Source organism: Podarcis bocagei (genome assembly GCF_964188305.1).
Source record: "Podarcis bocagei genome assembly, chromosome: 8".
In the NCBI taxonomy this organism is placed as follows: Eukaryota; Metazoa; Chordata; class Lepidosauria; order Squamata; family Lacertidae; genus Podarcis; species Podarcis bocagei.
The window spans coordinates 93,695,056-93,706,606 of NC_138133.1; the positions used below are offsets into that span (position 1 = coordinate 93,695,056).

General features: G+C 46.9%; 1 protein-coding gene across 1 annotated transcript; it reads right to left on the reverse strand.

The window, feature by feature from the left end:
• Positions 1-423: 423 nt before the first annotated feature.
• CCDC166 (coiled-coil domain containing 166) lies at positions 424-5,425 on the reverse strand. The gene is made up of 2 exons (XM_081205471.1): positions 5,266-5,425; positions 424-2,044 (listed from the first exon to the last, which is right to left on the reverse strand). The coding sequence occupies exon 2, from the start codon at positions 2,014-2,016 to the stop codon at positions 970-972; it is 1,047 nt and encodes a 348-aa protein (XP_081061597.1). The 5' UTR covers positions 2,017-2,044; positions 5,266-5,425; the 3' UTR covers positions 424-969.
• Between the last annotated feature and the right edge of the window lie 6,126 nt (positions 5,426-11,551).

The window sequence follows — 11,551 nt, forward strand, 5'->3', positions numbered from 1 at the left end:
AAAGTGTTTTGCACACTCATGGGATGGGGTCAGACTGGCATCTGGGTGTTACCTCCCCCCCCCCCCGTCTTCTTAGGCCCAGGCTGAGCCAGATGCCACTGCCATGCTCCCAGCCCCCTGAGTAACCCCGGGGCTTCTACTGCTTGGGGCTGAGGCCAGGCTCTTTAGGAAACGAGCTGCTGCACTGGGAAACTTGGGGGCTGTCAAAATGAGACCTGGAAGGGTTTGCACCTGGCACCTTTAGGCTGCAATCCTACAACTCCCTTCTGTGCAGAGAGGCCTGGGCGTGTGCTATCAGAAGTAAGCCTCTGTGTTTGGGAGGAGGCACACTTGCACACCGGCACTACTGAGTCAAAGCTGTTTCTGAGATCCTTTCCCTAACCAGACTACGTGTCCATCAATGTGTCACCAAGGAGACAGAGGCTGGGAAAGTGACATTTATTTTATATATTTCTGTGTCACACTTTAGCACAAAAATTCCCAAGGAAACTTACAACAAGAACAAAACAGTAAGAACAAAAATAACACTAAGACAACCAACAAGCTAAACATTTAAAACTCTGCACAAAGACCAGCGATGTTGCTGCCCTCCCCTGCTGACAGGAGGGCTGTCTGCCCCTTTCTGTTGCCATCTTGACTTGGCCGTTGACCTGGGCTTTGCCTCTCTGAGAGGAATCAGCAGCAGTCACAATCCCTCGGGGGGCTTGCCTGGTAGCAGTGGGACAACTCAGCCCTGGGGCCAGGTGCTGGGACCAAGGGTGTCGTCTCGAGGCAACGTGAGGGATGCTTAGCAGCTGCACAGGGCCTGGGGCTCAGCTGGCTCTGTGGAAGAGATGCACCTTGTATGACTGGACTGCCTGCAGCACAGGACTGGCCCTGGAACATGTTTACGGGGTATCTTACCTTATCCATATACCTTCTTGGTAGTGAAAGTAGGAGAAACAGGAAGCTGCCATCTCGAGCTCCAGCTCACTGGTATTTTGTAGGGAGTGAGGCACTGGGAATCCTAAGTAATGGCAAGCTCTCTTGAGCCTCTTGGACACCTGGCTGCAACCTTGGGGCCTGTTTCCCACCTGTGAGAAGCCTGGAGCTGATTTCCTGCGTGGCAATGACTCTGCTCCTAACCGGTGTGGTACATCTGAAGCTGGTGCCACTGGGGATGAGCAGCCGAGCCCCTCGATGCCTAAGCCACCTGCGCAAGCGGGCAAGGTCTTGCCGGTACTGGTGCTCTCGCAGCAGCAGCTGCTGCTGCGCCTTCAGGTGGAGCACAAGGGATTTCAGCACTTTGGCCTCTCTGATGAGGTCCACAAGCTCATGACGCAGGCGCCGGTTGTCAGCTTTCACCTGCTTAGTGTGCCGGATGAGGCTGCGCACGGCTTCCTTTTCAGCCAGCCTCGCCAGAGCCTGGATCTTCAGCTGAGCTTGCATCTCATAGTCTGTCACCTGCTGTACATGTTCACTCTTGAGCTTGTGCATTTGCTCCGTGTGCAGCACTTTCATGACCAGCAGCTCCTTCTCCAGGTCCCGGATCCGCGTCAGCTGCTGGAATTGCAGCTCCTGGTAAGGCTGCAGTGCTTCAATTTCCTTGTTCACGAGGGAGAGCTTTGTCTCCATCTCTATCAGCTGGGACCTCACATCCCTCTCCTTTTCCTGGTACTCAGTGGTCAGCTTTGCCTTCTGCTTCCGGATCTGGATTAAGTCTGAGAGATTTTGGTCATTCAGAGAAATGATGGCGTTCTGGTTGCGGAGGGTGCGTCTGTTTATGTAGGAGATGTAGACTTTGTTGATATCTCGGATCTTTTGGGCTTCCTTGTCCAGGAACTCGTTTTCCCACTGAAAGTTCCTCACACGCTGAGTGTATGTTTTGATGTGCTCTGTCAAGGTTTCAAATTCCTTCTGCAGGTATATCTCCCTCTCACTGACGTATGGCAAGGAACTTGTTTGCCCCTTGGCTGCATCCTTGGCTTTCTTCTTGGCTTTCTTCTTCGGTTTGGTGTTTTTCTTCTTTGGTGGCATCTTGGGCTAAGGGATCGGGTTCTAGACACTGCCAAATGTGATTATTGTTATTGTTACTGTAAAAGTTGAATTGTTCTTACTAAACTAAAAAGCTCCCCAAACTCTTGCCTCATAGGGGAGTTGTTCCATTCCCTTGATCACATTGCTTTCCCTTTTCCAACTCTAAAATATCATTTCTGAGGGGAGTGACCGGTAGTCAAAGTATGGTTGCACCATAGATTTGTATAATGGCAATATGAAATTGGTAGTTTTACTTCCAATTCCTTTCCTAATGATCTCTAGCATGGATGCACACTAGGTAAAGACAAATACATGGAACTACCTGCTGTGACCCCCACGGTCTTGTTCTTGGTTCACCAGTGCCAGTTCAGACCCCATTAGCCTATGTGTGAAATTAAGATTCCCCCCCCCAACATACATCCCTTTAGACTTTTCTTATTTTCTCTTATTATTAATTAAAATTATTCACCACCAACCATCACAGGGTGGTTTACAACATAAAAACACAAAATACATAACATAATAGCAATCCTGCATCTGAATGACAATGTCCATCAGCTTTGGGGGGATTCGGCTCCCTAAAATATTTTACGGTGAGCTGAAGGGACCTTGGCCCCTAGAAGTTGGCTCCTTTGCTCCACAAGGAAAGCAATATCAAAAGCTGAACTGCACCCGCCAGGTTAATCTGGCACTTTTAAATGCCAATAAAGGAGATTGATGATTGTCAGAGCTGCTTCCAGATCCTAGCTCACAGAGGATCACGCTAGCCAGCGATCATTAAGTAAAAGTCTTTATTGAGTTACAGTTTCCATTCTCAAGCTGCTGCGTGCAACTCTACGTCTAGTGGTTAGATCGGCGAAGCTCCGTCTGTATCTCCGCCCCTTGTGCACCAACTTAATATCCTAGCCCTGCTCCACCTTTTCCGCCTGACTGTTCTCCTCCTGGTCCCTCTGCCCCCCGGGGTCTCTTCCTTCCAGGATGCTTCAGACACTGACCCCCCAGACCCTTCTGTCTCCTTGCGCATGGCTTTAGGACCTGGCTCCCTTTCCGGGCTGCCTACTGCGTCACTTTCCTGTGCATTTGAACTTGGCGCGCGCGCCCAACCTTCCACTTTCCGTCTGACCGTTTCTTCGCTCCCCGATGGAGGTGTGGCCACTCCTGACTCGTGCCCTCCCCCCTGTTGTGAGCTGCCAGCGCTTGATCCCTGGCGCCCTTCCTCTTCCCTACTCTCTGGCGGTGACGCTGGTCCCGATTTCCAACTGCTCCCCTCTGAGTCCCCTCTGGCTCTATCTTCCTGGGGTGCCCCCCTAGACTCCCCCCTTGCCCTGGCCACTGGTGCTCCTTTCTGTGAATCTTCTGATTCACTGGAAAGACTCGGAGATCTCGGGTCGTCGTCATCACTCATCTTTTCTTCTGCCTCCTCCCCCTCGCTCTCTGTTTCCTCCCTTGCCCTTGCCTCTGCTCCTGAACCCCTGACAATGATACAAATCAATTTGATCCATACTCGCATGCCAAACTCACGTTGTGGGGAAACCTTATATTAAAAATTGATAAAAAGATGGTAATATGGAAAAACTGGATGGAAGCAGGTATATTACCTCTGGACCAACTGATAGATGAGGAACATGAGTTTTATACTTATGCTGTTTTAAGATGGGGCTCAGTGGCAGTACTTTCAGGCACAACATCTCCTAACAAGTCTGTTTGGGCCACAACTTTCTCAATTTCTGAGACACCTGTGATACCGAGCAATTGAGTAATTCACTTGAAACAAAAAAAGCCTGCAGTTACTTTTTATAGAGACTTACTAACCATAAATAAGTTTGATATCCAGATCTTAAGAAATGAATGAAATAAAGAATTAGAAATTTCAATATTACCTAGACAATGGGAAAGTATTTTAGCTGCTATACCCATGGTATCAGTGGATCTTAACTTAAGACTTATACAGCAGAAAATAATATTTAGAATCTATTGGACTCCTTTACATCTGTATAAAAATGATTTGCTAAGATTGCTTTATGCTGGAGATGTGTTAAGGACCATGCCTCCCTGAAACATACGTTTATACAGTGTTCTATACTTAATTTTGGGAGAAAGTGCTGGATTTTATAAATATGACTTCAGAAAACTAAATTTTTCAGCAGAGAATATTCTTCTGAACCACATGAGTTAACTATATGGAAATCTAAACCACTGAGCCTCTTGGGCTTGCTGATCAGAAGGTCGCCAGTTCGAATCCCTGCGACGGGGTGAGCTCCTGTTGCTCTGTCCCAGCTCCTGACAGCCTAGCAGTTTGAAACCCTGCCCTCCAGTGCAAGTAGATAAATAGGTATCGCTGTGGCGGGAAGGTAAATGACGTTTCTGTGCACTCTGGTTTCTGTCACAGTGTCCTGTTGCACCAGAAGCGGTTTAGTCCTGCTGGCCACATGACCCGGAAAGCTGTCTGCAGACGAACGCTGGCTCCCTCGGCCTGAAGCAAGTTGAGCGCTGCAACCCCAGAGTCGTCTTTAACTGGACTTAACCGTCCAGGGGTCCTTTACCTTTTTACCTTTTTTACACTGTGGATTCATGCACAGCTTTTAAAAAAATGGGTTTGGCAAAATGCATTCCCCCCCCTTTATTGGAATTGGGGATTTGAACCACCGACCTTCTGATTGGCAAGCCCAAGAGGTTCAGTGGTTTAGACCACAATGCCGCCCACACCCCCACACCCCCGGTTCCTAATCAACCGTGTAATGGAATGGGGGAAAGAGGCAAAGTGGAGCTCCAGCTCTAGCAGCAGAAGCAGTTTCTGTTTCACAGTTCCATTTTATTCTGAACTATTCAGACATAATTTGGAGGACCGGGCTTGGTTGTAAGCACCACCACACTTTAGGTAGGGTTGTAACAGAGAAACTGAAGCAGATTCAGAAAAGGAGAAGAAAGTTGGTCAAAGATGTGCAAAACCTATTAGAAAAGGTTGAGGAAACTGGCTTTGTTTAGTCTGCTGTAGACTTGGGGAGGAGAGGCAGGAGAACAACCTTCAGGCACTTGAAGGGCCATTCTCATAAAGAGGTCAAAACCTTGCTCTCTGTCACTCTCCCCACAGGAGAAGGCAGCACTAGGTCTAATGGTCTTCAATCTCACAATTGATGGTTGGGCTGGAGTTCAAAGGGATTCCTGTGGACTGCCTAGGACTGCAGTTGTTCTTGTGTGGAAATAGAGTGACTCCCACAAACGCAGCAAACCAGTGGATGTCTCACTAACCTGGGTGCTATAATTGCCTCTCTTATCCCCCAATTCTTGCCTGGCACACCTCCGTGATGACCAGAGGAGAGGCTGTAGAAAATGCACAGGAAGCTGCAGTTGGCTGACAACCACCGGGCATCCTTGGAAAGTGGGTTGTTTCCATGGCGATGGAACACTGGCATAACTGACCTTGTCCAGCACTGCCAGCTGGCCTTGTGGCCCAACTCTAGGCTTTGCCTAGGCTGCTGTTACAAATGTGTCAGAAGTGGTGGAGGGCAACAGAGGCCTTGGCACCAAGAGAAGGCAGTGCTACCATGCAGGACATGCTGAACTCTTTAGTGTCTCCAATTCAGAAAGGGGTCTTTCTGTCTACCACGTTTTTTGGAAGCTCATCCCCACACAATCCTCCCTCAAAATAAAACAGCCTCGGTGTCTTTAGACATTTTTTTAAGGGAAAGGTTTCTGATCTCCCTGCTTCTTAAGCCATTTCTACCAAAGTTCCCGAGAATTGTATGTTGAACTTCAGTAAATTACTCCAGAACCAAAACTCACAGTCAATTTCTCAACACTAACAGCACAGGAGTCCAACAAAACAGCTGGAAGGTGCCATGCTGGCAAATGTCACATCAGATCAGAGAACCAGGAGCCAAGGGCTGTGAAAGGCCTTCCAAAGGGCCAAGCCCATTGAGGCTTTGTGGAGGGCTAGACCTTCGCTGAGGTCTCACAGGGTTAGAAGAAGAAGAAGAAGAAGAAGAAGAAGAAGAAGAAGAAGAAGAGGAGGAGTTTGGATTTGATATCCCGCCTTTCACTCCCCTTCAGGAGTCTCAAAGCAGCTAACATTCTCCTTTCCCTTCCTCCCCCACAACAAACACTCTGTGAGGTGAGTGGGGCTGAGAGACTTCACAGAAGTGTGACTGGCCCAAGGTCACCCAGCAGCTGCAGGTGGAGGAGCGGAGACGCGAACCCGGTTTCCCAGATTACGTGACTACCGCTCTTAACCACTACACCACACTGGTTAATGTTCCTCCCTCACCTCACTAAGCTGAGTTGCAGCCTGGCTGGTCTCTGGCCCCACCTACCCTGCCCTCCACAAATCCACTTGTTTCCTAGACCTTCTTGGAGGTCCCAATTTCTGCCTCTAGGTGGAAGTTAGTGCCCCCCCCCCCAATTTCTTGTTTCTGTCTGCACAGCCTTGGCTGCTGTGGGCAGTGGGCAGGGGCTGCCAGTCCCTGGGGCCTCCTCCACTAGGGAGCATACTCAAGGAGTTCTTTGTCCCTCAGATAAGGTGGCCAGAGTTCATAGCCTATCTGAGAAGAGAGTTAACACTTTTTGTCACTTGCTCAGCTTCCACAGCCAGTCCAGATGAGTTTTCTGGGAAAGACACTGGGGAGTGGAGTCATTGGGCAGTGACCTGAGAGACAGAATTATTATTTTTTTTCCCTTAAAATGATTTAGACTTAAAAAGCAAAAGCAAAATTTATTTTCTCTCTGAGTTGGTACTCACGTATGATTATTAGAAAATCTTAATACCTTGAAATGCTAAGGTCTAGAGAGCAAAATCATAAAAGAAGTGGAAAACCTCAGGGTCCCTTACCTAAGAGATCTACAGCAAACCTTTTTAGAACTAAAATATCCACCTGATGAAGTTAAACAACAGCTCAACAAAGCCAGACTGATAACTTGCTGCAAGACCGACCCCAAAGAGAAAGTAACAGAGCACCACTAGTAATCACATACAGCTCCCAAGTTAAAACAGTTCAATGCATCATCAGAGATCTACAACCTCTCCTAGACAATGACAGTTCTCTTTCTCAAGCTCTGGGAGGAAGATCTTTCATTGCCTACAGACAGCCACCCAATCTTAAACAACTCCTCACCCACAATAATACAACAACCAGACTTAACATGGACATTGGTACCAGAGCCTGCATTAAACCCAGATGCCAACTTTGCTGCCACATACACCCGGACAACACCATTACTGGCCCCAATAACATCCAACATACCATCTCAGGACTATTTAATTGCTTTTCTTCTAACATTGTGTATGCCATCAAATGCCAGCAGTGCCCTTCAGCTCTCTATATTGGACAAACAGGCCAAACCCTACACCAAAGGATAAATGGACATAAATCTGATATCAGAAATCACAAGACAGAGAAACCAGTAGGAGAACACTTCAGTTTCCCAGGACATTCAATAAAGTATCTCAAAATAGCTGTCTTATTACAGAAGAATTTCAGAAACAGACTAGAAAGAGAAGTTGCTGAATTGCAACTTATTACCAAACTTAAAACCGTGGAGATACCTGGTCTGAATAGAGACATAGATTCTTAGCTCATTATATAAAGCTATTTTTAGCCATCTCACCCATTGCTTTTTCCTGTAACACCAACTGCAGTAATTAACAGGTTTACCACACCTATCAGCCAATCACCCATTTCCACCACCCTTCTGAGTAATACCCCTCCCCACCCTCTCACTATATATAAGGGTCTGGTGACTTCTGTTTCAGCGTGTCTGAAGAAGTGTGCATGCACACGAAAGCTCATACCAATAACAAATTTAGTTGGTCTTTAAGGTGCTACTGGAAGAATTTTTTTTATTTTGTTTCATATACACTTGACCCAGATTCCCTTCACAAAAAGAAAGCACCCCGAACAGAACCACTGAGGGAAAGGTCCATTTCTCCGAAACCAAAAATTGTTTCGAAAGACAACCTGTGACTGAAACAGAAAACTGAGCCCCTTCCCCTCACGTTGTGCAATAAAACCTTCACAGTGAAGTTGTTGAAATCTGTACTTTGAGTACTTTAAAGACCAAGAGCATTACAGACAGTACTTCTGAAGATAACTTTGAATTCAAGGGTGTGGACGATTGCTCGAACAAAGTTTATTTCAGCTTAGGAAAAGCACCACTGAAAGATGCGCAAGACACCAGAGCGTCTCCCAAAGTGAGCCGCAAATGTGCAAATAGGCAAACACGACCCAAAAAGGAAAAGTCTGTATGCCTTTTCAAAGGCAGCCCAGGCACATTCAGCCACAGACCGAAACATTGCTTGTTTGGTGGGCTCTACCAGTCTGGAGCCATCGCTCTACCAGTCTGGAGCCATGGAGCAGAGTGCCCTCTTGTCACCCCTTCAGAGATGACACCCGGGGCGATCTACTCCCCCTCTTCCTATGCCGCTGTGCAGAATAGACTGGGGAGGAAAGCGGATGGCGAAAAAGATGGATGGAGGATGGAGAGGAGACTGGAAAGAAGAACCACTGAGAAAGCAGGTAAAAGGTAAAGGTACCCCTGCCCGTTCGGGCCAGTCTTGCCAGACTCTAGGGTTGTGCGCTCATCTCACTCTAGAGGCCGGGAGCCAGCGCTGTCTGCAGACACTTCCGGGTCACGTGCCCAGCGTGACAAGCTGCATCTGGCGAGCCAGCGCAGCACACGCAACGCCGTTTACCTTCCCGCTGGTATGCGATCCCTATTTATCTACTTGCACCAGAAGGTGCTTTCGAACTGCTAGGTTGGCAGGCGCTGGGACCGAACAACGGGAGCGCACCCCGCCGTGGGGATTCGAACCGCCAACCTTTCGATCGGCAAGTCCTAGGCGCTGAGGCTTTAACCCACAGCGCTACCCGCGTCCCTCACTGAGAAAGCAACCAGGAAATAAAAAGGCTAAGGGGCCTGGGATGTTAAGCTGAGGAGGGGGGGAGTAAGTAAAATTGTTAAACAGAATTAGAGAAAGAGGAAAGGGGCTCTAATTATATAATAATAATAATAATAATAATAATAATAATAATAATAATAATAATAATAATAATAATAATTTATTATTTGCACCCCACCCATCTGGCTGGGTTTCCCCAGCCACTCTGGGTGGCTTCCACAGAGACCAAAAATACACTAAAATGTCACACATTAAAAACTTCCCTGAACAGGGCTGCCTTAAGATGGCATATTAAAGGCATATTAAAGGTATAGTTAATCTTAAGATGGCACAGGAAAAAAGCTGAGTCAACTTCCGCCTTCTTCCTCACAGTAAAGGAACCAGCAGCAGCGTCAGGATGATATAGCTTAGAGGCTGATCAACGCAATAAACTGCTTCTGTATACCAACCTTGTATTACCTGCAGCAACGTCTAGTGACAAGAGGCATAATTGCCACCAGCCAGTCCAAATTAATGGAAAAGACTGGGAAACCTTAGTAACTCATTTTAACAATTCTAGTATTTAAATATATTTGCAAATATTTTCTTACCAATTCTTCTAACCATAGATAACATATTCTATTGGGTGCATGAACTTGTATTAAATTCTACCAATAGTCTGTGAACAATTATAACAATTTTTATTAATTGATTGTAATTATAACAAAAAAGGTGATTGCAAATGACCTGATGAATTTTATTAATTAAACGCCTATACATAGAATTTAGATTTAGATATTAGATTTTAAGATCATAAGGAGTGGAATGAGATTTTTGAATTAGTTTCCCCCCCAATAAGGTATTAATGTTAAAGTATTAACTTCTTAGATACCCCCAGATCTCTCTTACTAGACGCAACTCTGAATTTAGTATCAACAGCAATAACATATTATTTTAAACGGATCCTCATGAATTCATATGATTTTTTTCATTCAAATGAAATAAAACCACCATGATACTGTAGACCATGTCTTAATCTGTAGGCAGCTTCACAAAAATCATGCATCCACTGTTTTGTGGGGTCACAATGGCTCAAAAACATGGTTAAAAAGCATGGATCCTCTTGGATCCTCATGATTTTTGCACTAGATCAGCCCGAAGTCACCATCAGATCACACATCATGGCCATGGGCACAGTATGCACCACAAAAATCATGGATCTACACCATGGCCCAAAAACATGGTTCCGAATGAACCATGGATCCTCATGGATCCTCAGGGGTTTTGCATTGGGTCACCCCAAATTCACCCTTTATTCAAATATCTCGTACATAACAACAGATCTGACCACAAAAATCATGGATCTACTGCTTTGTGGTGCCAGCCAGATGCTGCTCTAGATATATTACCCAATTTTTAGGTGGGTGCTGGGATGGAGAGTCGACTGAATCTCAATCCATTAAAGGGGGGGGGTTAAGAAGGGGGTCCAATGCTGCTCCCCACACAGCCTTTTGCAGCGATACTCAAAAGGGTCAGTACAAAACCCGAGCTCTGCACTCAAAGCTACCCTGACAGCAAGCAGTACTTCAAGAATGTCCCAACGGAAGGCGACCTGCTGAGGGACCCTGAGGTGGCTCCCACAGCCTGAGGGTCATGGTAGCTCTGAACCAGTTGGTTGAAAACCTGGACAACCAGAAGTAGGGCTGCTGGCTGCTGGAGCGCCTGGTGGATAACCACAAGAACATCCACCAAGTGCCATCAGGGATGTTCCAGGTATGGGGGAGGGGCAAGCAAGCAGGGAGGACACAGGAGCCGCTGGGCTGGCAGCTTGCCCTCGGAGCAGCTGGGATCCTTCCAACAGGAGGGGGGGATAGGGGGTGTGGGAATGTTGAGGAAAGTAGGAGAGGATATATTGATTAAACATTATCCCTTCTCACTCACACTAGTGAGCAAGCACATTCCCTTGTGCATTGCCAAGTTGATGGATTCGTTAGAATCATTTAAGTTATGCAATCCAGTCTGGATTGTCCAGTCTGGATTGTTGCTGGTAAGTTTCCCCTTTCATTTCCTGCTTAAAATAATAATAATAACACGACAGTCTTGTTTAAAAGTAAGGGTAAAATTTACTTACAATTCAGTTCACCGTAGAATTCTGAAGGCAGGCTTTATCTTGCGATAACAGTTACATTTGTAGAGAAAAGAAGTCTGAGCTGGGCCTCAGACTTTCCACCTTGTGGCTTCCGTCATAGCTGCCAACTTTTCCCTTTTCTTGCAAGGAATCCTATTCAGAACAAGGGAATTTCCCTTTAAAAAAGGGAAAAGTTGACAACTATGCTTCCGTCCTCTGTAAGGATGAGCCATGTGTGACTTCTGGGTTGGTGCCTCCGGCAATGGCGGAATTCCTCTGATCGGGAGGAATTTGCCCCGTGGGAATTTGGGTCTGTACCGCCACGGCGAAGGCGGAGACTCGTAAAAATCACAGGCGGGAGAAGCCTGTGAATGTGGGATTCGGCGGGCACCTTTTGCGCCTCCCCTACTCATGGGGAACCCGGTTTCGGGGATCCAGAGCGACGTGGGGTGAGCGGCGCGGTGCTTTGAATCGTCTGCTTCTTCCACAGAGCGAAGCCACATAGCTGTTGCCGGAGAGCACTGACTTTTTCCTGT

What these genes read in the sequence shown, in the direction of transcription:
- CCDC166 (XM_081205471.1), bottom strand. Translation starts at nt 2,016, where the DNA reads ATGCCACCAAAGAAGAAAAACACCAAACCGAAGAAGAAAGCCAAGAAG.